The following is a 27,149-nucleotide window of genomic DNA, read 5'->3' on the forward strand; positions in this document are numbered from 1 at the left end:
CTTCCTTCCTTCCTTCCTTCCTTCCTTCCTTCCTTCCTTCCTTCCTTCCTTCCTTCCTTCCTTCCTTCCTTCCTCTTTCTTCCTTTGACAGAGTCTTGCTCTGTCACCCAGGCTGGAGTGCAGTGGCGCGATCTTGGCTCACTGCAACCTCTGCCTCCCATATTCAAGCAGTTCTTTTGCCTCAGCCTCCCGAGTAGCTGGGATTGCAGACATGCACCACCACGCCCAGCTAATATTTGCAGTTTTAATACAGATGAGGTTTCACCATGTTGACCAAGCTGGTCTCAAGCTGGTGATCCAATCACCTCGGCCTCCCAAAGTGCTAGTATTACAGGCATGAGCCACCATGCCTGGCCTCCAGTTCTTTTCTTACTTAGATAAATTTTCAGATTCCTTGATTGATTCCCCTCTCCTTCAAATTCTCAATCAACCCCTTGGTGTCTATGGTACTATATCCAATTTCTTTTCTATGTTTCTTGCCAGTTCTCCTAAAGTTTCTATGCCTATTCCTTCATCACTATGCTTTGAAGGTCTTTAGAATTCTGTCCTAGGTCTTCTTATTTATCATGATATACTCTTTAATCCTATGGCTTGTATTACCATATACAAGGTGGTTTTTTTTTTTTTTTTTTTGAGACGGAGTCTTGCTCTGTCACCCAGGCTGGAGTGCAGTGGCCGGATCTCAGCTCACTGCAAGCTCCGCCTCCCGGGTTCTCGCCATTCTTCTGCCTCAGCCTCCCGAGTAGCTGGGACTACAGGCGCCTGCCACCTCGCCCGGCTAGTTTTTTGTATTTTTTAGTAGAGACGGGGTTTCACCGTGTTCGCCAGGATGGTCTCGATCTCCTGACCTCATGATCCGCCCGTCTCGGCCTCCCAAAGTGCTGGGATTACAGGCTTGAGCCACCGCGCCCAGCCACAAGGTGGTTTTTAAATTTCTGAATAAATGCCAAGACCTTGCTTCTAGTTAAGACCTTGCTTCTGGGTCCCAGGCCTATACTTGCCTACCTAAAATCACCTATTGCCTTCTTTTTTTTGTTTTTGTTTTTTTTTTGAGACAGAGTCTTGCTCAGTCCCCCAGGCTGGAGTGCAGTGGCGCTATCTCGGCTCACTGCAAGCTCCGCCTCCTGGGTTCACACTATTCTGCTGCCTCAGCCTCCCGAGTAGCTGGCACTTCAGGTTTCACCATGTTAGCCAGGATGGTGTCAATCTCCTGACCTCCTGATCCGCCCATCTCGGCTTCCCAAAGTGTTGGGATTACAGGCGTGAGCCACGGCACCTGGTCACCTATTGCCTTCTTTATAGCTACTTCAATATCAACATTACCAAACTGTAACTCCTTATTTTACTCTTAATTCTTGTTTTTCTTTCTGTGTTCTTCTATCTCAGCAGGAACATGGCCGTTGGCTCATGTACCTAAGTGAGATACTTGCCTAACATTCTAGGATTCTCTCTGCCCTAAGTCCTAAAATCTAAACAGTCACTAAGTTCTATGACTTTTACTTCCCAAGCCACATGGATTTTATTTCATGGAATTCATCCAGGTTCAGGCTTGTTTTGTTTGTTGCTTTATTCTTTGGCCTAACACACTGTCTGATACTTAGTAGATACCCAATAAATGTTTATAGAATAAATGAATGAATAAACAAATGAATGAGGCATAAAGGAATAAATAAACAAATCAAATAAGAATTGGAGCTTTTCCATCTTATTTCAGAATATCTAATCTTTTCAACTTAAACATCCATCTTTTGATAAAATGGTTTGAGGACCTAAGTCTCTGGCCTACCAGCCCAGTGCCCTTCCACTTCTCATAATATATTATATCTAGGAAGGAAAATTGCTATCATGGACTGTCAGTGTTGAAAAACACCTTAGCGAGTTGTGAGTGAGTGCAAACCACTCTTTTAACAATGACAAAGCAAAGACTCAGAAAAGATATAACTTATTTGAGGCCTTTCAGCTGGTTATTGAACAGAATAGGTGTAAAAATTAATCTTCTTACTTTTAGTGTAGTAATCTTTCCTTTATTTCATGACACCTATTAATTTTTGGAAAAAAATAAAATATCGTACTCTTAAGCAATATGTAAGTTAAATATAACTTCCCTTTACACAATGTTTTATTTCTTTTGCTATCATTAAGCTATGTAACTTTGGTAGAATATACATGATAATTATTTGCACTATGCTTGCAGTTTTTAGAAATGCTATTGTGAATAAATGAATATTTTTATTTAACTATTTCAGCATCAGAAAGGTTTTTCCTAAACCCTGAAATAACTTGTTGGCAAGCAAGAAAGGAGACTGGGGTATTCTTGCTTGTCTAGTAAAGTTGAAAAGATTGACTTGGTAATTTGAACAGTTACTGGACTTTCTGTTGTGGCCATCTTTAAGAGCTTGTAAAAGTATTTTTGGTCTGCTTAAAATTTTAATGGATAATCAAAGACACTTCAGAAATTTTGGAGACATTTGGATATCACTTTATGATCTGCCCCAAGTTTGTAGTTCTTAATCCATTAAAAGACAGAGCTGCTTGTAAATCCACAGGTATAGATAAGGAGTCACCGTTTGACTGAGTCTGAACCCTTTTCAAATGAAATATGTCAGTGGCAGAAAGAGAGGATGAATTACTTTTTTAAAGGGTTTTCAAAGATTCTCATGATTCCTCTGGTATCACTTAAATGTGACATGACTGGTTTTTTAGTGTGTAAAAAGAAGTAAATTATTTGGGTATATTTTTATGTAGAAAAGAAGATTTTTTAACTTGCATTTAGTTGAGAGATTGAAATGTATTTTATTTTAAATGGTAAATTGTAAATAAACTGTTTTAAGTGTAAATACGTATGGTTGAAAAAAATACTGAGAACCCCTAGCCAATAGAAATTAAAGTTTATTTTCAAATAAGAAAATTATCCTAAATATTTCAATAAAGAATGTGAATATGCATATATTGAGTCGTGTTGTCCCACTGGTTCCTCTCTAACATCAGATTAGATTGTTATCTTTGTGCTCTATCTCTGAGGGTGTTTCTATAAAGGGTCTCTGATTCCAATGCATCACTCAAAAAGATTGCACAAAGATGAAAAACATTTTCAGAGGAAAATCTCATACATGGATTTGTTATTCTGTATACAGAAAACAAATTATTGTCTTTCCATAGTTTCTGAACACTGAGTAAGCATCAGGATCTAGTACTTAGGTGTTAATATGTTATTTCCTATACGTATTCTATTTATATTTTTCAGATGTTCAGACTTATTGAATCTTTCTGGGCTCATTTTCCTCACTGCTGATCATCATTAGCTATTGATATACCAGAATTTAAACCGTTGGAGAATGTTTGTTTGTCATAATGTAATGTGTTCTTCCATTTTCAGTGTATTTTTCAAGTGGTAAAGAAAGAGAGTGTGAGAAGAAGGGCGAATGGAAGTGTTGGCCTTGAATTTAAATTTTTGACTGGGAACATGAAATTTTTATGAACATTGCATCTTTATTGCTCAGATATAGATAAATTTAAATTTTACCATGGACACAATTTAACCATTACCGAAATATTTTAGCTGATTGTAGTTTATATACTTTAGTTTTGGTTTTCAGGATAAGCAATAATGAAAACATGAAAAATAATGTCTGGTATTTAAACTATTAAAAGGAGGTGACACTAAATAGAGAAGTAAAGAAGAGATAGAATTGAACTCAGGTTGACAGTGTTTCTTTAAAAAAAAAAAAACCTCAAGATTGAATCTGTTTATTTAAAGATAGCTACTAACTTGGAAAGAAGCTAAAGCCAGATTAAGGCAACAATTTCATATGTTACTTGTCATGACATATAGCATTTAGAAAATGTAATTACTAGGCCAGGTGCAGTGGCTCACGCCTGTAATTCCAGCACTTTGGGAAGCCGAGGAGGGTGGATCACCTGAGGTCAGGAGTTCGAGACCAACCTGACCAACATGACGAAACTCCATCTCTACTAAAAATGTGAAATTAGCCGGACCTGGTGGTGCTTGACTGTAATCTCAGCTACCTGGGAGGCTGAGGCAGGAGAATCCCTTGAACACAAGAGGCAACCTGGGCAACAAGAGCAAAACTCTGTCTCACAAAAAAAAAAAGAAAAGAAAAGAAAAAGAAAATATAAGTACTGAATATATTCTATTCTATTTTTCTCAGCTCTCTATTCTATATGGATTTTCATTGACATTAAAATTGATGCAAAAGTAATGGTGGTTTTTGCCATAGTTTTGCACCAACCTAATATTTATTCCTGTTTCATTCCTTCCCATTCTCATGTCTGCTGTTAATCAGGCTGAAAATAAAAACAACGAATTTAGGTTACTGAGATAAAATCTTTAAAATATAAACATTTCAGTATGGTGATATGGCATGGTAATACTCTTTGGGGAATAAATATCCTAGATTTAATTATTTCAAAGAGAGGCTACAAGTCCTGATTGTGATTCCTTTTTTTCTACCTATCCTAAACAGCATTTAACCTATTGGCTTTTTTTTTTTTTTTTTCTACATATTGAGGCCCTCTTTTATTTATTTGTATATTATTCCATTCGCTTATTTCTTAAGCAAGCATTTAATGACTTCCTACTTTATGCAAGTGTGTATACTGTCTTTACTTCCTATTTCCCTTTATAGATTCCAAAATATTACTCTGGAGTAAGTGAAAGGAAGAAGACCTTCCAAAACTGCTTATTTCTAAAGTGTTGTTGTTCAAACTCTTTTGGTACAGTAGAATTCTATTCAGTACACCAAATACAGAAAAACAAGTAAAAACTTCATCTAAACATTTTTTATTTGAAAAATATGCCTTGCTATATGTTGTACACATAGCCATATTACCTATTGAAACTGGTAGTAATTTCAGAAAATTACCAAGTACTTAAAAAACTCTCCAGATATTGTTGTTCGAGAGTCTTGAATAAATACAAGAATTTTAACGCAAAATGATTGGCCTACTGTTTCTTGTCTATCTGTTTTGGCATTAGATCAGTGCTTTCTAAGGGAGTGTTATTGTTTCTGGTTCTAAAAGACTTAACTAAAAAGAATTGACTTCAGTAGATGATGCGTGTGAAAAGGTGAAAGGAAGAAATTGAACTAAATTTGAATACAATTGTAAGGACAACTTCTATTTTCCTCTTAGGATAAGATGAGTTGTTTTTCAGACAAGCGTAATTAATTCTCTTTGTATGAATCCTGAGAATATCATGTGCGTAAAGCGAACACACAAAAAGAGGTGGCTGCTGTTAAAGTACAAGTGAAAGTATTCTGAACACTTCTGTTTCATTGTCTGCAGGAGAGCTGGAGGTGTTTCAGAAAGATGGGGAACGAAAAATTCAGAGTCGACAGCAACTTCCGGTGGGAACAACCTGGGGGCCGTTTCCTGGGAAGATGGACTTGAATAATAATTCTGTGGTATGTGGATATTCCGAGATGGTTAATATTTTGTCATCAATGGTTAATATTTTGTCATAGCCCAGAAATTATCTCTGCTTGCTTTCCGATGAAATCACTAAAAATAATCATTTGTTTTTGCTGTTTCATGGACGGCAAAACTTGGATACTTTTCAAGTGGTTTGTGTCTGACAGTAATATATGCAGAATTTATACAGAAACAGGTTACTCATATTAAATTGTGGCTAGTAAGGTAATATATAAGGTTATTGCTTTATCTGCTTAGCCAGACTAAGACTGTTCACATTTAATAATATATAAAATTGCCTTTATTTTTCAGATGACACAAATTGTCATCCATTACAGGTTTACATGAAGAACAAGAAATAAACAATTTTGTTTTTCCTTGGTTAATACTGTTTGTACCTTTAAAAGCAAGGATGAATGATCGGCATTATAACTTTTGTTGTTCAGTTTTTTTTGTAAAAGTTCTGAGAACAGAAAGTCTATCTCTCGGTGTGATTTGTGGATTATTGATTAATTAGATGTTTTAAAAGTGACGGAGACTGGGCACAGTGGCTCACGCCTATAATCCCAGCACTTTGGGAGGCTGAGATGGGTGGGTCACTTGAGGTCAGGAGTTCGAGACCAGCTTGGCCAAACCTGGCAAAACCCCATCTTTACTAAAAATACCCACAAATAAATTAGCCAGACATGGTGGCAGGTGCCTGTAGTCCCAGCTACTTGGGAGGCTGAGGCAGGAGAATCACTTGAACCCAGAAGGCAGAGTCTGCAGTCATCTGAGATAGTGCCATTGCATTCCAGCCTGGGTGACAGAGCAAGACTCTGTCTCAAAATAATTAATAAATAAATAAATGTAATGGAAAGGTAGGTAGTTTGGTTGCATTTAAACTTTATTTCTAAATTGGATATATTAGTTTGCTATTCCTGCCTCAGCAACTCACCACAAACTTTGTGCCTTAAAACAATATAAACTTACTATCTTGCAGTTATGGAAGTCAGAAATTCAAATTGGGTGTCACTGGACTAAAATCAAGGTGTCTGCAGGGCTGAGCTCCTTTTCGGATGCTTTATGGGAGGATCTGTTTTCTTCCTTTTCCAGTTTCTGAGAGCGGCCAATGGCCCTTCCCTCTTAGCCCCACTTCCATCTTCAAAGCCACCAGCATCTGATGGAGTCTTTCTCATGTCCACATTCCATCTCTGACTCTTTTGCTTCCCTCTTACACATTTAAGGACACTTATGATTACACTGTCCGCCTGGGTCATCTAAGCTAATTTCTCTTTTTTAAGGTCAGCTGATTAACACTCTCCATTCTATTTGCTTCCTTAATTTCTCTTTGCCATGCAAAGGAATGTTCGCAAGTTCTAGAGGTCAGGATGTAAACATCTTTGCAAGGAGCTATTCTGCCTACCACATGGGATAAAAGAAAAACAATAGCTGAAAACCTGTCTTATAATAAGTGATAATACAGGTGAGGAAATCTGGGAAGAAAAATGTTTCATATTCCTTAGAGAATCTAGAAATTTTATAAGTATTTATTCCACTGAAAGTCCTTCTCTCTAAATGCCATTTATGTAGGAAGAGTCTTGTGACTTTTAAAGGACTCTATCTATGCTAAGGGGACGTAAAAACTCCCAGAGTGCGGATTTATTGCATGAAGGAAATCCCTTCTTCAAGTTATTACATGAAAGAAATTGATACGTGTGGATCTCTGCTTATTCAGTGCCATGTGGATGTGACAGAGGTTGTTGGTTCAACTAAAAGTAATGATTAGAATAAATAGGAAATATTTGTGTTACCAAACTTTTAAAGTGTGCGTGAGATCCCAGGGGGATATTTATTACTTTATAAATTCATGTATTTATCCATAAAAGGATGAAGTAGGGGTTTTCACATATATTTAGGGACCAAACAAGTTGACTTTATAGTCCAGACCAAATGTTTAATAATCTGGGCAATTTGTTCTAGGTGGACCCGTGCAGCTACTTCAAAAGAGATTTGTGATATAGCCACAAAATGCAGGCCTCAGTTGGTTGAGTTGTATTAACAGATTCTTCTATTGATTCCTTTCAGAGAGCAATATTAACTATGTCCATGTCTCAAGCTAATGAATGTTAAGAAAGGCAAGGGAAGAATCGCCTACACATCAAAGGTTAAATTAAATGCTATTCTGAACTTATTTTATCTGGGAGTTTCTGTTTGTCTTCTAGCGTTGCTTACTAAACGTTGTAAGCTATATCATGTTTATCTTATTTATCACAGTGTATCAGATACCAATGCAACCTTTAATCATTTGAATGATATTTCTTCAAAAGTGTACCTACACTGTATCAGCTATAGTTGATGTGCGAGATGAACCTTTTTCAGTTTACTATATTAAAAGAATATATTTACTACAATGCTATTTTTTATTAATCTTGCTATTACTCTCTGTATGTATACAGAATGGTAGTTTTATGACATTTTTACCATATGCTAATTCATGATGGATGGAAAATAAACCTATCTGAGAAAGTTTGAATTTTCATTGAAATAATTTCTGATTTTTAGACAGTTGATGTCATTTTGCTGTTTTAATAGTTCTGTATCACTGTAAAGCTATTTTATGCCATATTTAATTTTTTAAAAGGAGTTTATATATATGAAATTTTCAGAATTTTTGATACTATTTAAAACATATGAATACTCTTTAGATTATCAACAATTGGGTAATGGGTGATTATTTAGAAAACAATTTTAATACTTCAGTTTTCTACTTTTGTCTTAGGGTTTAATTATCAAATTATTTTATTTAGTTAAAATACAGCATTTTTCCTGATTTTAAAATTTAGTTGCCTGACTAAAACATATTTTCAAATGTTTTTCTTTTGAAATAACATCCTCTTCCAAAATTTACTTCTGAGTTTATATCATTAAATACTACTAGTATTATTATTCCTACTACTGTTACTACTGTACATCAAATTGGTTAACATATATGACTGGAAAATGGAAATAGATTAGCTCATTTAATCCTCCAAAAAACCTGTGAATTTGGTTCTATCATAAATCATATTTTACAGATAAGAAAATAAAAATTCTCACTTCTGATTCCAGAGTCTCCTTTTTTAAAGACTCTGCCACACTGCCTTCTCAGTATAACATCTGTAACATAATTTGAGCATGATAGAATTGTTGATGATTTCTTAACATGAATCATAAATTTATAAAAATCTCTGGGAGGAAATATGCAAAAATTAGAAATATACCTTTTTTTCCCCTGATGGGCAAAATATTTGTTATGTAATTAGATTACTTGAGCAGTTAAAAGTTAATTCAAAGACGTCTGGAGTTTTGTTACCTCTTCATAATTTGGACAGTACTATAATATGTATTTGATATCATAAATATTCCTTATAATAAAATATAGAGTCTACCCCTTCCCTACCCAACCTTGAATCAAATTTGGATTAATGCACTCTCTTAAATTGCTTATTCGCCAACTGATGTAATGTTACTCTGCTCAGACTCATGGTGTTGGCTCGGGAGATTCGGCTCACTAATTAATCCAACACAGTAATTAATTGAGTCGCCATGCCAGATGTCAAATCCTTTTTATATCTTTCAAGTCCCCATCTTCAAGTACATTAGCAATATGCCACCTTCTGCAGGAAGACTTTGCAGACCAGGCATTTAGATGTATATAGAACATTTTTAAAAACACAGAAACACCAAACAAATTGGTTTGACAAAAAGTTGTTCTTAGAATTATGTAATACACTGAACATAGAAATAGAGTATCTTTTGTCCATACCTTATTATCTTGGTAGATACTTCGTGTTTCAAAAGTTTTATAATAGCAACAGCAGCATAGTAAATACTTTCATTGGGCCAGATACTGGTCAAAGTGCTTTACATGTTTTATAGCATATTTACTTCTTACACAAGTGCAAGAGAAGATAATATTTATCTCCTTTCTTACAGAGGCGTAAACTGCTACTTTGGGAAGTTAAATAACTAGCCTAAGGTCAACTTGGTCTGATTCCATAACCCATGCTCCAGTCTTAGAAATGTTTTCTGTGATATGATAATAATAATGCCTAGCTTACAGGAATTTTGGACTAAATGGGATAGCATATGTGAGTTATCCACAAATTTCAACTACTATTACTAGTCAGTAATCTGTGGAAGTGAACCCATTGAAATCTTTCAACTTTAAAGCAAAAAGCACTCTTTAAATTAAACAAGTAACACTATAAACCTTGGTGTTTGGGGATTTTACATCCCTAAATTTGACTGCCAAGGTCTCTGTCTTAGGATTCTCGAGAGAAACAGAACAACAGGATATGTAGGTGTATAGACAGAGATTTATTACAAGGAATTGGCTTGTCCAGTTACGATGGTTGGGAAGTACAAAATCTGCAGTATTCAGTCAGAGAGACCCGGGAGAGCCAGTGGTGCAGTTAAAGTTCGATAACGGTCTTTGGGATATTTCCTCGCCTATAGGGAAGCCAGTCTTTTTGGTCTCTTCAGGCTTTCAGTTGATTGGGTGAGACCCACTCACATTTTGGAGGTCAGTCTTTTTTATTCAGAGTTCACTGATTTAAATGTTAATTTCATTCAGAAACACCCTGTGAGTTGGCAATTAAAATGAACCATCACAGGCTCCAAAGGTCTGCACTACCTTGCAAGTTTCAGTGTTTTGAGGTATGACCTTATACTTATGAAAAAATTGTTACCAGTGAGGGAGCCCAGCATTCTTTCCAGCATCTCACCTCATATCTCAGAAATAACTTATATTAAATGCTATCATGGTAGCACAAACTTGGTGTTTTTGAAAGTTTTGCAATTTTATTCATTGAAAAAAAATCAAAGGACTAACTACAAGGAAGAAATTTTAAAAATTACCTTAAGTTCTGATCAATATCTGGTTTGGATGTGGTTTTAGAACGTCTGTATTTGTATGTCGTACCTTTGAAGTTTTTCCTTATATTCTCCCAAGGACAAAGATCCTTGCAATAAACTAAATCTCAGCTGTGCTAGCATGTGGTAGTGCTTAGTAAGTATCAAGCAACAGTGATTACTTGGAAGGTTGGGTGTCTGAAATTTAAATGGCATTTGCCCTCTCTTGCTTTTAAATATATCAGCTGTTGATAGCTAACTATTCTGATTGGATTCAGTCAACTACTGGAGTCATACAACATACATAGTTAATTAAATAGAAAGCCCCAGATGACTTACAACATAGTAGTAAACTCATCACAACCTGTTAAATTCAACAAATGAAATTTGATAGAGAAATCTCATTTTATTCTGTTCAATCACAACAAAACCTTGTATTATTTTCCCACAGGGTATTTGTGATACTGAATTTTTTTAAAAAGTAAAATATACATATAAAGGGCACTATAGATATTTTGTTGACCTAATAATGAAATAATGCATGTATCAAATTGCATCTTAAAAGTTTTAAGATAGTCATCTTTCTAGAAGTGTGATTAAGGAAAAAACTAGAAGTCCCTGATCTACCTGCTCATAATTAGAATTATTAATTGCCTCCATTTCTCCCTTTGCAGTTTTATCTTTTCCAGTATTCATCTTTGATCTTAATCATTGCTAGTCTTCAAGGTTCGTACTGTACCTATCCTGCAGCAAATATATCTCTACCCATGTCTCCAGCATTCACCTCTATAGGCAAAGGCTGCCCAGTGGGCACACCTGTGACTTTTCTACCTGAGCACTTTTTTCCAGCCTTAAGAGCAAACTCCCTGTAAACTGGGAAAACTGGAAGTGCTGGAGATTTCCTATTCCCAAAGGTTATCCTCAACCAATGATGGACACAAGGTTGGTGGACTAACACCTCCGCTTCCCTTCCTCTTGGTTAGGATACAAGATGTGTTCTATGTTGTTTATTAGAATTTGGCAGTGGAATTGAGCGCTGATTGCCTTGATAGTGAACATTTTGTGAACCTCTTCCCTTTCCTGCTTACTTGGCCACAACCTTACTGGGATTTTCTGGGATCAACTTCCCAGTAAACTACTTGTACTGGAATCAGTCTCAGGGTAAGCCTCTGGGGAATCCATACTAAGACAGCCTCTAAGATGTGATAATGAAATAAATGTGAAAGCAATATCCAAATTATTATTGAGATTATAGAGGACATAGAATTATGTAACCTTTATTATCCAATTTTGGACCTCTGTTACTGGCACATAATTGGTATTCAATAAATACAATTTAAAATAAAAACCTAATCGAACTGAATTTACTTATCAGGAACATTCTCACTGACTCCACCTATATTCTCCATCTTTCCCATCTCAATGGCATAATTTATAATTTTGCTGAGGCATGACTTTTTGTTCAGCCTCAGATTTCATTGATGTTGACATTGTGAATGATATCTTCCTTCTTAATATTCATTTTAATCTGGGCTCAGGACTACCATACTTCCCTGTTTCTCATATCTCTCTGGGTCTTGGCTCTTTTTAATTTAACTGTGAGTGTTTCCCAAAACACTTCTGGCCTTTCTTCTCTTCTCCCTCTGTTCCCAGTGCCTCAGGGAGCTTATCCACTTGCAAAGCTTCAGCTACTAATTTACAAATGACATTTAAATAAAAAAATCTAACCTTGGCTTTTTACCCTTTCTCTAATAGCACATTTCAACTGTTTTGCGAGCCTTTCCCATTTAATTCCTCCAACTACACAGTCACAAAGAGAGTTTATTCCTGTCTCCACAGACAGCCTCTCTTTTCCTGACTTCCAGCTTTCAGTCACCTTTAATCCTAGTCCTCTGCCTCTCCTTTCCTACCTCTGCTGGGAGTTCATTCTCTCAGTTATCTTGTGTCTTTTCTGCATTTCTACCTGTCCTTCCCACATCTCAAATGCTATTCACACACAGTTACACATACCCATACCTCTCTCCTTTGGCCTGTAACTACTACCATCTCTTTTTCCTTCTATTCAGAGTCAAACATCTTCCAAGACTCTCCATTTCATGTCCAGAAACCAAGCATCATAACTCCTGCTTTCGTAATGATTGTTCTCCTCTTTCTGTTCCTACTACCACTGCTTTAATCAAAATCCCCACCAACTCTCTCTTGACTATTACAATATTCTTCTGTCCTTCCTTGTCATCTTTTTCTTTACTCAGACCACAGTATGTCCTGAAAGCAAAACTACAGTAGTCACTTAAGTCCTGTGCTTTAAAATCATTCTAAAGGGCACGAGAATACCCCAAGGTTTTGGTAAAGCCTAAAAAAGGCCTTCATGATGCTTACCTCCCCAGGTGATGCTCACCTCCCCAGATCTGACCCCTTGTCCACTCTCTTATAGACTTTAGGCGTTCTGAACTACCTATGATGCCCTGAATGTCCATTTTTCTTCCACATCTGTACATTTGGTCCTGTTGTTTTATCCTCTTGGAAACCCCTATTCCCCCCTCCCCACCTATCTCTCTTCATCTCACTAACTACAATACTTATTTAAAGACTCTGCTCAAAGTCACTTCCAAAGTAGACCTCCTCTGAAGCCTCCTGTCTGGAATAGATAACCACTCTTGGAGTATTTCCCTGGAGCTCTAGGTTTACTAGAGTAAGAGCACTGATCACATATCTGTGAGCTCCTGTTTGCCTGTCTGTCTCCCCTGCAGACCATATGCTTATTATCTATTTTTTCTCTTTCTAGCCTTCCTACTTAGAACAATGTCTAGCTTATACTAAGAGCTCAATGAGTAATATTTGAATGAATCAGCACATTAATTTTTTCCTTTCACTTTTCTCCATAGCAGGAACAACTGTACACCCCTCCTTATTCAAGACCCTGCATCCTTCCTGAGGCTTTACATCCATGTCTGTTTCATCTGTGATCTTGCTTCATCTGCCCAACTCAGCAGAGCAGTTACCACAGGAAATGCTATCTTATACCTGTTTCATTTGTTTATAGACTTGCCCTTTTATTTTAATCTCATTTGAGAGGAAAGTTCAGTAGGACAAGATAACTGTATCTATTTCTTCAGTTTTTATCTCATAAGGAGATATGCTCATGATGGTTTCTGGAGAAATGTTGACTAATTTCAGTATAAGATTTGCAACCCTTGGGTGCAGCTAGGGAGGATGAGGTGTTGAGCCTAGTGAGGCAATTATGATTTGTTTACAACAGACTCAGTTTTAGATCCCTCACTATGACATGGGTGAAGGCCAAGAAGGTGTTCTACTCTACCATGCTTTCTGTGAAGTCGCATCCAGCCTCACACGTTCCAGTGACAAACCATCTGGGAAATTCCATCTGTCTCTGCTTGGAAACTGAGGTGGCAGTCGCCCACTGTGAGCAATTTTCTATTAACTTCTTGGATAAGATCAGTCAGATTTATACTGAATTGATGGGAACCGTAAGAGCAAGGTTGTTCCAAGAGAAGACAAATGTACTGATTCCTCTAATTGGGCTTAAGCCAGTTTCATTCACAGACACCCTTAGGTTCTAGTAGTGCAAGGACTTATAACCTTTTTAATTGTACCCTGTTCCTCTTGGGAAACGTTGGTGAAATTCATTATTGATGGATGTTGTAGATTGTCCCTTAGGGAGGGCAAGATCCTGGCTTCTCTTATACTCTATCTGCTATGTGGAGAATTAATGGAAATGGAGTAGACGGGAAAGCTGCTCAAAGAAGACTTGAAGGCGAGAAATTTAATGCAGCAGAGCCTTGGAAAGTGATGTGTTGGTTTGGTTTCTAGAATTAGAGTAGGCTTTTGTTGTTGTTGTTGTTGTTTTATTATTATTATTTTTATGGAGGGGATTACTCAGAGAAAGAGGAGAAATAGAGAAGTTTGTGTGGAGGCCTCAGTAATCAAAGGCCTCCTATTGAATGTGAGTCAGAAAGGAAGAAACCAAACACCAAAGAATTATTTCACAATTGAAATATGTAGAAGCAAGCCAGAGAGGTCAATTGCATGTTAATCTGAAGGGATTGGCTGTGTCATAATGCAGATATAGTTATGATATTGGCAGTGGATGAAAATACATTGTCATATGGCACAATGGTATTGAAACGAAAACATGAATTTGTGCCCTTCCTGATAATTTTTACTTGCCTCCAAAATAATACCTTTTGCGTATAGCTGGCTTATCTGTTAACCTCAATCTCATCCTGACTTACTTTATCTCCTGATGGTGAAGTCTTTCCAGGTTCTTTACATTAGGACTTGGAGTTGAAAGGTGGAAACACAATTCCTTGCTATACATAGACAATTTTATTTATGGACCTAACTTACTATCCTCTGCCTGAAATTTTAACACATTTTGGCCTTTGGTTTATATGGCTAAACCTATTTACCCTTAGTTAGGCCAAGTTTGAACTTTAAAAAAAATTATTTTTAAAAGATTATTCATTGTTCCCTTTTTCCAGAACCCCGAGGAGAACTTTTGTTGAAGATGATCTTTTCAGAGTTATTAGAAGGACAATTAGTGCTATTAATTAATTTCTGAAAGAAGGAATTGTTTATGTCATCGTAAGATGATCAAAGCTGATCCACTCTATGTGTGTAAAGTTGAGACTAATGAGTCACATAACCTTTTCCCACAGAGGATCGGTGTGAAGGATGAAGAATCACTATTGATTTATAGCTCCAGAGACTCTTTGTGGGAGTTGTGATTGTTCCCACACTTGGGGATCCTTACATGACTTTTCTTAATGCAGATTTCAGTGCTACTGTCATTTCTTCGTATTTGCCAAAAGCAGAATCATGGAGGCCTAAGGTGGAAGTGGGTGAATATATAGAGTCCCTGCCCCTCTAGGGAAATCTGTCACCATCTTGACTAGTGAGGAAGTGGTTTGTAAAGCATAACTATTGTTTTTGTAACACAATTATAAAATATCAATCTTGAAATGTAGTTTTTGCTGGAGGGGAAGGTAGAAGTAGCAAAGCACTGTGAGGAAGAGTTGTTCATGGAGTTGACCAAACTGTCCTCTGTTACGTGCTGATAGGTCTGGCATGCCTTTTTTTTTTTTTTCTAATGGAGTCTGGCTCTGTTGCCCAGGCTGGAGTACAGTGGCGTGATCTCATCTCACTGCAAGCTCCTCCTCCTGGGTTCGTGCCACCCTCCTGCCTCAGGTCCCAGTAGCTGGAACCACAAGTGCCCGCCACCATACCCGGCTAATTTTTTGTATTTTTAGTAGAGATGGGGTTTCACCATGTTAGCCAGGATGGTCTCGATCTCCTGACCTCATGATCCGCCCACCTCGGCCTCCCAAAGTGCTGGTATTACAGGCATGAGCCACCGCTCCTGGCCTCTTGCATAAATTTTTAACAAGAGAATAATAAAGTAATATTTATTACATACTTTGATAATTTGAGAAATTATTTGAGAAACTCTCTGGGAGATTAACATATTTTTGCCTATTAATTTAAATATTGAATTTAAAGTTGTTATTTTTTTTTTTTTTTTTGAGACAGAGTTTTGCTCTTGTTCCCCAGACTGGAGTGCTGGAGTGCAGTGGCATGATCTCAGCTCACCACACCTCTGCCTCTCAGGTTCAAGCAGTTCTCCTTCCTCGGCCTCTCAAATAGCTGGGATTACAGGCATATGCTACTATGCCTGGCTAAGTTTGTATTTTTAGTAGAGACGGGATTTCACCATGTTGGGCAGGCTGGTCTCGAACTCCCGACCTCAGGTGATCTGCCCGCCTCGGCCTCCTAAAAGGCTGAGATTACAGGCGTGAGCCACCGCACCCAACCTAAAGTTGTTCTTTATTATTCATTGACTCTTATGTCACTTTTCTCATAAAACCCCTTGTCCCAGCTTGACGAAACTGTGACTTCTTGATTCTAATAATTTCAGTGTCTTCTCTGTCATTTTGTATCATTTTCTGTTTTTTTAATGGCAGGAAACCAGACTCAAGCATAGAGTCATGTAGATTGTTCTGTGGTTTTCTTCTCATACTCTTTAGTTCCTTTGCTGAGGGTTAAAAATATGAGCACAACTTGTCTCAGGCATAGTGTCTCCCACAAGGCTTTAATCAAGGGGACAGACAGGTCTGTGGTGTCATCTGAAGGCTCAGCTAGTGGAGGATCTGCTTACGTGTTCACTCAAATGACTCTTGATTCAGTGCTTTGCCTAGTGGGCCTCTCGTTAAGGCAACTCACAATATGGCAGCTGGCATCCCTCTGAGCAAGCAGATGAGAGCACAGGACAGGGACCTCAAGACAAAAGCCACAGTGCTTTGGTAACTTAATCATAGGAGTGGCATCCCATCACTTTTGCTGCATTCTAGGGAAGGAAATTGTGCAGGGCTTGAAACCAGAGGGCTGGGATGTCTGGAGGCCATCTCAGAGGCTGCCTGCCACAGAAGGTAATTTGCATAAGTAGTTAACCTGACCTGTGGATAGGGAAGGCCTTTCAAATACTAAGAGCCATGGGAGCAATCACAAAAGAAAATTCAGTGAATTTGAATACAGACAACAAAACTGTATGCTATACAGCATCATAACCAAAATCAAAGATTAATAAGTAAAAGATATTTATGAAAATGAGGTATGTTTTATTATTATTCTTGAAAACATATATGGTTTCTCACACCGGTGATCAGTGGCTTCCTGATTAATTCATTTAGATATTAATTTTGCAATAAAGACAAAAAATATACAAAACATGATTTGTACAAAAATTTGGTGGGAATTAGGGATCAAAAGTAGTTTGCTGAGTGTTTCTTCTCCTTTGGTAATTTTGAGAAACATACACTCACACACTGTAAAGATCAAAGGTGGGAGAGAAAGTACAGCAAAGAGCCCGTGATGGGGTCAGAACAGCCTAATTCTAGTCCTGACTGTTATTACCCAAAGTGGACGTGCTATCTTGGGTAATCATACGTGCTGTTAGTTTCCTCATTTATAAAATAGGGGTTATTATACCTGCCGTACAACATAGAATTGTAAAATTATATAAAATTATATGCATTTAGTCACTTTGAAAAACATACAGATTGTCTAACAAACCTGGATTCCTTTTTATTATGCCTGTGAATAGAAAGTAAATTATTCATTCCTTTAATTCCCCAAGCAGTGCATCTAGTCTTTTCTCTTCTGTTCTCTCCCTGAACATATTTTTAAAAGCAGTTTCGGTTGTCATATGAATATAGCTTCGTATACGTGTGCTCACATGTATCCATACACACACATGCTTACTGATTAGCTGGCATGAATATTCTGAGAACTCATAGCCTAGATAAGTAAAAGGTATGGACTTAGTGCATTCATCATCTAAGTAGAAAATCACCACAGAGGAAAAACACATATTTTCAGGAAGAGAAAGAAAGGTTAAGTGGTCAAACTGCCTTTTGAATGATCTTGGCTTGTTTGAGTTTTCTTTTTGTAAGGAGTTATTCTTCAGAAAGCGTTTCTCAGGTGTGTGATTGGGGATTTCAGACAATCGGAAAAGTAATTTACCCTGTCTGATTCACTTTTGAGTTAGGTTTGTATTTTAAAATGTTAACTCAATTCTTTCATTATTTATGGCATTTTAGAGCTCAGTACAGAATGGAGTGAATAAGGCAGTCATATAATGCAGACAGTGATGTACTGTGAAATATGAAGAAATGGGGACAGAGTTTGGAAGAGCAGAGGCACTTCATGTGCCTTAAGTTTTAGCTTTTATTAAGAAGTCAAACAAATGCCATTTGTACCTCATTACCGTATGTGTAATAGTGTAAGCATTATCCCGCAGACAGGAGCAGCAAGAGTCCCTCAGGTTCTGATCCTAATCTCGGATGTGGCATTACCATCTCTCCTCTGAAAGCCACTGCTGCCTAGGCACACACAGCATTTTAGTGCATTTAAAGGTACTCAATTATATCCATGTGTGCATCTGAGATAAGCATCAGGACCCAAGTACATGTTAAATTCAGCTCCTATAGGAAAAAAAAAAAATAGCACTTGCCTTTATTAAAGAAGTACAGTAGTGGTGGAAAGAAAATTTGTCGTTTATCTGAATATTTTCAGCAAGAAACCTAGGCAGTCTTATTCTTGTTGCATTCCTTCCAAACTTTGTGAAAATGACAACTCTTCAAAGGAGGCAGACATGTGCACAAGTGTCCCCCATCTCTGCTGATATTCCGGGAGGAGAAGGGGCAAGGGAGGAACAGTGTGTGATGAAAGTCAAACAGTGGTCGGCTCCATTACTTCATTAATCAAGTGGAGGCATTCTGAAAAATGTTCCTCTTTGGTTGCAGCCATCTATTTTTTGGTGTTAATCTGCGCCCTGTGGCAGGGTTTTGTGAAGGGAAACAATGAGCCGTTGTATCACCCCCCTCCCTTTCCCCAATTGTTGTAGCCCCTGTCAGAAGGCTCCGAGGATGATGCAGGTCTGTATCAGCCTGATAAGGGAAAAGAGGATTCAAAATGGCTTTGGAGAGACTCCGTGGGAGTGGAGTGTGCTGTTTTGGACTAGACGAGCTAGGGAATATGGCAGAGGCCCTTAATGGGATCCTAAGGCTTCAGTGCCAAACCTTCTGCTGCTTCTTGAAGGTTTTCTAATGAAATATTTTAATGGTAAAATTCTGAGACTGTCAGAGGGGCCGAGGTTCAAGATGCTGTTTTAAGTCATTTGCTCCATAATCTGTGATTAGTCAATCCAGGTCAAAAAGACAAAAAAGAAAAAGAAAAAAAAAAAAATCCAAACTCAAGAAACGTCCCAGAGTATGCATTGGGTCACTTTTATTCTGTTGACAATGAGTGTTCAATTCACCGTCATCATGAGCTCTGTACAAGTGGCCTGTACATTTTATATACTGTAGGTTCCTATTTTATGGCTAGATGAAATATGAAGCTATCTTTCATAATGCTGATTCCATTTTGGCAGGCCTTTCGATCCACATATGGTTCAGTTAAGCTGTTTTGGAGCCTAATGTACCTTTGTTATTTATTGAGATTTTTGAAAGGGGAATAAGTGTGCTATTTTTGCTCTGCATTAAAAAAATACACATTAAATGTTTCAAAAATAATTCATACAGCTAAGAAAATTCTAGTGAGCTTTAGAAACGGATCTGCTATTCCTAGGACAGCTAAAATAAAATCATTCCTACCCATGAAGGGAAAAATAAAAAGACAGCTAAAACTGCAGCAAAATAGAACCATTATCTTATAGCACACGGTAATAATGTACACGGAGAGCAATTAGTAAACAGGGGCAAGAAAAGCGGGCATCAAGTTAACACACTGTAAACTTTAAGTATCTTTAAGCTTATAGATGATGCTGAGATTTTTTTTTTTTTAACTATTCATTCTACTGTTGGCCTGGTGTCTTATGAATAAACATAGAGGCACAAAAAATTAAAAACAGAGTAGTTGTCAGATGAGTGAATGATAGGGAAATACCTCGCATACCACGGATAGTCCAATGCTTATCTAGAAAAACTTAGCTGCTCGGAGGTGATGTTTGCTCCCCACTGCTGAGACCTGGTTGGTAGAGGGCAACTCCACCTTCAGATTTAGCGTTCTTGTTTTGGTAAGTGTAACTCAGACTCTTAACTATTGGTTAAAATAATGTCTGCGTGAAAATACAAAGAAAGATAGAAGAAAAGTGATACATCCTGTCATATTGGAAGACAACTTTTTGTTTTTAAAAATCTTTGATAAGATAGATCTATTTGTATGTATTTGTATATTAATGCTCCTACTTTGTATTTGTAAAGAGCTTTCAGATTTTTATGTGACCATTTCTGCATTTTTATATGGTCATTTATTTTCACTTAATCATTAAGAAAGTTTGTTAGTATTGATACTTAAAGTCAACCATTGCTTTTGATAAGTGATACTGATTAGGTTAAATCTTCTTTTAAATAGTATTTACCAGCTAGCAAAGTCTGTGTTTTCAGAATTACAGTGGGCACAAAGGTGTTCATAAAATAGGAATTGAGTCCCACTCAATAAGAGTTGCTTAAACTTGATACTGTTGACATTTGGGCTGGGTAAAATCTTTGTGTTGGGGGTCCATGCTGTGCATTATAGGATGGTGAGCAGCATCCCTGGACTGCACACTGGATGCTGTTTGTGTCCCTCTCCCGTGACACCCACAATTATACCAGATGTTGCCAGATGCCCCTAGGGGAAAGCATCAACCCCCAGATGAGAACCATTGTCCTACAGAGTCAGGAAATACTGCAGGGAGAAAAAAATAACAACGACAAAGGCCAATGTTCATGTTAAATAGATTGAGATTATGGAATGTGTATACTAATGTTAAAAATTGTACCTTAATCAATATACTTTCATAAACTTGCCATAGATATCTCAAATTTGAAATCTCAAGACAGCTTTATTATTATTAAATGCTGTATGATAATGAAGGAAAATAAAAATTTATTTCTTACAAAGTTAAAAAGTAAAAAAAGAAAACTTGTTAGAATGGACCCAAGCAAAACAGTTGGCTATTGTCTGCATGAAAGAGTAGGGATGGTCCCTTTTGGACGTGTCACCCTAACTGAATCTCCAACCATATTGTGTGCCTTTCTATAATGGTTTATTTTGCTCAAGCTTCATCTGTCTTTTATTATTTTCCTTTATAGTGGTATGTTATTTTTATCATCTTTATGGTCAAATGAAAGGGTAGTGTAATAATCATTTCCCTTATTTCATAACTATTCCAACAGTTTTCCTCTGCTGAATCTAGTAGCAATTAAATAACTACTATAATGTATTCCTTTCCTCAATGTTTTGTACATACAGCCATAGAAGTCTTGAAGGAAAACTTGACTCAGTATTTGTTTAGCATATTCCATAAGTCAGGAACTCTTCTAAATGTGAGATACAAAAATCTGAATGCTTCCTACACAGAATTGCTTTGTGTATGAGTATTTAAATAGAACTGAATCTGTCCATAGCCTTTGTGTATATTTTTAAGCAAACTTAACAAACAAAAAGTGATATTCACATGTCTGCAGGCACATACACATACATGCACATGCATGCTCACATAGAATAAATGGTTGATTTTGAAGCCAACAAATAAGATAAAAATGAATAAATTTGTATTTTATTATTATTCTTTATACTCTTAACTTACCCACATAAAATAATCTTATGAAGTAAAGCACACCTCTATTATTGAAAGAATTACACAGATTTAGTCAATATTTTTCCTGTCATAGATTAGATATTATAAATATTATGATTGTTTCTAACATTATTTTTCTTATAATTTCATTATTTTAGGTCATGGAAAAAATCTGAATTGCAAAATTATCATAAAGATACTTTAAGTACTCTAATAGGTAACATAGAACAAATGTGGAGCATTTCATCTGTAGGATGAAAAAATTGCTTACAATTATTGACCACATAGAGCATTACAAAAAGACCCAATTTAATTAAAGTGGCAAATATGGCGAGGAAAGCAAAAACTAAAAATAAAGTGAGAAATTAAAAAATGCGTGCAGTAGAAAGTGCTTCCATATTACTTGATTTTTTGTGAGTTTTAATTTCACTATTGTGCATTGTCTATGAGCCTAAATTATTGAGAACTATCTGTAACCTTAGCTAAGATGGTATAATAAATGTTTGCAATTATATGAGATTCAAACAATTTAATTGAATTAGGGATACTGAATCTTGTTTTTAGATTTCAGTATTTATCTTTAGACTTAAGAAATAGAGTGCTTTGGTAGTAATGTTATCATTATGAAGTATTGCTACTATTTGCCACAACTCCTACATACCCCTCAAGTGATAGAGGATAAAAGTATACTCAATCTTTTGATTGTTATTTTTGTATCTCCTTATCTACTGAGAGCTTTGAAAGGAGAAGCATGTCATCCTCTTTCAGTTACTTAGACAGCACCTAAAGGAATGGGCAGCCTACCATTTTCATTCTGCATCTTCTTGATAGTTCTCCAAGTATCTTTTGCTAGTGCACACACAGTTATCTTAAAGTTGAAAGGAAGGAAATCAGTAGAAACAAGCAAAAGTACAGACTATTTTAGCTAATCAGTTACTACAATCTGATAGTCTCTTACCTTATTTTATATTGTTCTACTCCAGTTTCTCCTAAAATGCATTGTGATGTGAACTGAATATTTTTTATCATCAAACATTTCAGAGTATTCTTAATGTATACAGCATTTAAACGTTTCTCAGTAATTTGCTTCCATTCTGCAGATGTGATTCATCCGAAAATCTACATAATTCATGTTGACCATTTGTAAAATGATAGAATTTTTTAAAGACTTTTACTAGCGAACCTTGCATTGTGATAGTATTAGATTCCATGGCCACTTCACCTGGATATTAATATTTGTACTATGTTGGTAAGAGCGTGCTTTAATCACTGGAATATGTGGAAATAAAGCAGATTCCACTACGAAGTGACTTTTTACTAGAGTGGCTTAAGTTGGAGCTTGAGTTTCTTTATACTGCTTTTAGACTAATGCTGTATATTGAATGCAATTGAATATACTAGCAAATTGATAATACAGAGGTACCTTCATAACTCCACAGGCATTAATTACATTTTTATAGTTTCCATTGATATTTACAATGCTCATTATGGCATTAACAATCTGATCCTAAATCAGGATGAAGTTTATTATTATTCTGTGAGTTCTTATTTATGAAATTGTAAGTAAACCTTCTGTTGAATATTTCTCTTAACCATACACTCTGTGGTATATAATGACATGTGAAATAGCAAAAGAAAGAATTGTTTCCTTAATGACAATGTAATTAGAGGTACTACAACTAAAAAAATATTTTACAACTATATTTGTGTCAAATTCTTGTAGTAAACTGCATTGCCTTTCTGATACAGTAAAATTTCTGGATCTGATTTTATCTTTTTTGCTACAAAGAGGTCATCTTGATTTTAAGCATTTAGCATCCTATATTTCTGTTAGTAATTTGTCATTGAGATTGAATATATAAAATCAAGTTGGAAAGTAAAAACTAGCCTTAAGATTTTAAAAAAGAACTTACTTAATTGAGTCTGTTCAGATCTCCAAATTTCTTCCCCTGTCTTCACTCCCTTTTTTGAGACAGTATCACTGATTCATAAGGATTATTGTCTTTGGTTCTTGTGTCAGGGAGTTCTTGTGTCAGGGAGAGGTGGAAGCAGGGGATTGCATTTTCAGGATACCACATGTGTGCTCTTTGATCTGAGGTACAGTGTGCCTCAGGGAGTAAGTTCAATCTTGATTTCTTTAGTCAATCATCCACTATCAGGTACCACTGTCCTGATTAACAGGCTGAAGAAAAAGAGCATATCGTGGGTGTGTGTTACAAAGATGAAAAATACTGATGAGTCTGTTGGCAGCAGAGTCAGCCCCTCGTTGCACTATGTGGCATTTACTTTCTCTTTGCATAAATCCCCTTAGTGCGTGAAGGAACAAAATTCACTATTTCCATGTTTCTTTCCACAAACTGATAAAAAATTTTTTTTAGCGTGGTAGTTTTCTTTATTTGTTTAATCTTTTGCAAAATGAACACTGGACTGAGAATTAGCAGGATGAATCATAGTGCTTTCTAAAAGATTCAAATATAGCTGTGCCTGCTTACCATTCCTGCCATTCTGTGAACCAAGCCAGTGGTTAACCCCCGTATAGTCCTCAGCAGCACACACGTGTGCTCTCCCTGTCTCCTCATCTGGTGTTACATACAGATGTAAAATAGTTCTCTAGACCCAGAAGGACTTCAGTATCTACCACTTATCAAGGATATCCTTCCCGAAAGATTAGTGTGTAAGGATTTTCTGAATTGCTTTTCTTATGTCTTCTCTTCTTTGGTCAAATCGAAAGAAGGACTGGCACCAAACATAAAGACATGTGCTGATAACAGCTACTATTGTTAGTTGTCTTAGGTACATATTTGGGATTTTTCCGTGCATATTGTATATTGTTGTGTGAAGGCAGAATTGGAAGCTCTGAAAAGACTTCTAAATAGTGAATATACACCTTGTATCCATCTTTGCCAAATTTTATTAACCTATTTCAAAATTAAAGTTTTCTACTGACAATATTAATTTTTATTTGCCAGTACTTTTTCTAGGAAAAATACATGGTACAAATGTAGTTGCATCATAAATACTTATGGTATACTCATGTCCATCTGAATTTATTTATTATTGTACTTGACCTTGGTGATGGAACCAGTTTGATAAGGTTTAAGGTCAATGACTACATTATTTTTAGACAAGATACAAGGTGTAAAATGTTCTATTTTGCTTTACTATGTTAACAACTAGTAGTGTTTAAGTTTCTCTCTGCACTACTAATGTTTCATTCTCAGTGATTATCCAAAAGATTTCAGCACTTATAATTAATTACTCATTTGAGAAAAGAAACACAAACTAAGATATAGTTTGGCCTTTTTCTCCCAAGAAAAGTCCTGACATGGTGTGAATAAGAATAGTAACAGTGCCAGTAATAATCATGATCATTCTGTCTCCCTCTCTCTCTCTCTATATATATATATATCTCAGTAAATCACTGAGAGAAAACATCTTTTTGATCACATTTACTAATTAATTCACTTATACTGTTTGTTTAACTTTAAATGTTGTGTCAGTGAAAATTACAATGAAAATTACATTGTCACCTCTATTTTATAAAAGAAAAGTGAGTAGTGACCAACTCAAAGCTAAACTTATGTGTTTTATTAATTATTTGAACTATTGATCACTAATATCTTCTTCATGGAAATACTTATTTTATCGATGTAACAAGCATAAAAATCTCAGTTAGTAGCAATGGATTTTATATACTAGAATTCCAGAAGATGTAATATTTTACTAGATGCCATTATCTCTATGTAATTGTTGTTAATGAGTTTTAAAAAGGCATCCTAAAGGCATCTTGACTTTTTTATAGATACTTCCCTAGTCATTGAGAAATAAATAATGAAGTACTAATTGTGAGCTTTTGTGTACTAGTGCATAGGGGCCAAAGAATGAATGAATCAATGCGATACACAGATCCTAAATTTGCAAGTTGAAATAGACACTTTTGAACAAATCCTGCATTAAGATGCCTTATGTAGTGTCATGAGGATATACTAAAGTTTGGCCCAAAGCTTAACGAATAGAAACAAGCCTTTTCTATTTCTTATGATAGAGATTTATTTATCAGATTGATGTCTGGTAGACTGCAAATAGCAAATGCATTTAACCTCTTTCATAGCTAGAACTAACCTGTTTATAAATACTCTAATTGGATCAGAGTATAGAAATAACCAAAATGGATATAATGGGCAAAAAGACAACTGAAATGCACCCATATTAATAACAAAACGGCAATGTTCCCCTTCCAAGTTCATTATACTAAAATCGTTCTACACGTCCCTCTTCATTTGAAATCTACAATTTAAAACTTTGAAAAATAACTTCAACCACACCTAATGCCATAAACTATGATCCTCACCACCTTGTTTTATGTCACTCAAATTTGTTTAGACCCCCATCAGCCTTGCTCTTTCTTGTGCCTGGCTCTACTAATGATAATTAGTTAGAATGCTATCCCCATTCTGTGATACCATCACATCATTGTGGGGAAGATTGTGATCTTATCCCAACCTATTCTGTTTAACTCTGACACTCCTTTTATTATAGTGGGGCCTTGATAAGATCATGCCTGTTAGGATCAGACATTAGTTGGAATCAATATTTGAAAATGTGCCTGTTTCTGTTTAATAGTAAAGTTAGCGTGAGGATTGAAGTGAGATCATTTGTTGGATGAGATTGTACAACTTTATCTTTCTACTACTTTATGCTCAAAAGCACAGAATGAGGTCTCTGGGAAACCATAATTCTATTGACCAATCCACCCGGATATACTAGCTTTTAGGTAGGTGACCTACCCTGACGGGAACGCATATTTTTTAAACTGGTTGAAGTCAGAATAATGAGTTGTAAAGAATGAAAGACTGTCTTCAGAATGGTTAGTAGAAATATAATTAATTCAGTGGCTCTTAACTAGGGCCAGTTTTGTGCCCCAAGGGACACTTAGGGATGTCTGAAGACATTTTGGTCGTCAAAACCTTTGGGGGAGTGGGCGTGAGGGAAAGGGAATTAGCAGTGCAACTAGCATCTCCTTGAGACAGGCCAGAGTGGTTACTAAAATCCTGCGGTGCACAGGATGGCTCTCTACAATAAAGACTAATCTGGACCCAAAGATTAATAGTGCCAACGTGGAGAAACCCTGATATATATACTGAGACTGTAACAAAATATAGAGGTGTTTGGCAGCAGTTTGTTTGTTTGTTTAGACAGGGTCTCACTCTCTGCCCAGGCTGGAGTACAGCAACATGATCTCCACCCACTGCAACCTCCACCTCTCAGGCTCAAGCAATTCCCCTGCCTCAGCCTCCTGAGTAGCTGGGACCACAGGCACATGCCACCATACTTGGCTAATTTTTGTATTTTTTGTAGAGACAGGGTTTTCCCTTGTTGCCCCAATTGGTTTCAAACTCCTGGGCTCAAGTGATCCACCTGCCTCGGCCTCCTGAAGTGCTGGGATCACAGGGGTGAGCCACCGTGCCCCTCCTGTTTTCAATTTTTAGTGTGACAATTTATCTGCTCAGGAAGAGCAAATACGGCAACTGTCTGTGTTGCTCGTATTTCTGGTTAGCAACACCTGGTTAACTTGTTATTAAGAAATACCTTTAAGCCATGGAAATTTGGATAGTTTCCTTCAAATTTGTGCTGAATCAAGCTTCAGGTAGAAAAAAGTGAGAAATCAGCTATGCAACATCTTTGGTCTTTATGAAGCCAG

General features: G+C 36.5%; 1 protein-coding gene across 2 annotated transcripts in view; it reads left to right on the forward strand.

Annotated features, from left to right (window-relative positions):
* ZFPM2 (zinc finger protein, FOG family member 2) overlaps positions 1 to 27,149 on the forward strand; it is a 385,277-nt gene that overhangs the window by 145,411 nt on the left and 212,717 nt on the right. For both annotated transcript variants that reach the window (XM_023223327.1, XM_023223330.1), the window contains one exon: positions 5,305 to 5,423. In XM_023223327.1, coding sequence (XP_023079095.1) covers positions 5,305 to 5,423 — 119 coding nt within the window. The remainder of the gene's footprint in view (positions 1 to 5,304; positions 5,424 to 27,149) is intronic.

This window comes from Piliocolobus tephrosceles, chromosome 7 (assembly GCF_002776525.5).
Source record: "Piliocolobus tephrosceles isolate RC106 chromosome 7, ASM277652v3, whole genome shotgun sequence".
Lineage (NCBI taxonomy): Eukaryota > Metazoa > Chordata > Mammalia > Primates > Cercopithecidae > Piliocolobus > Piliocolobus tephrosceles.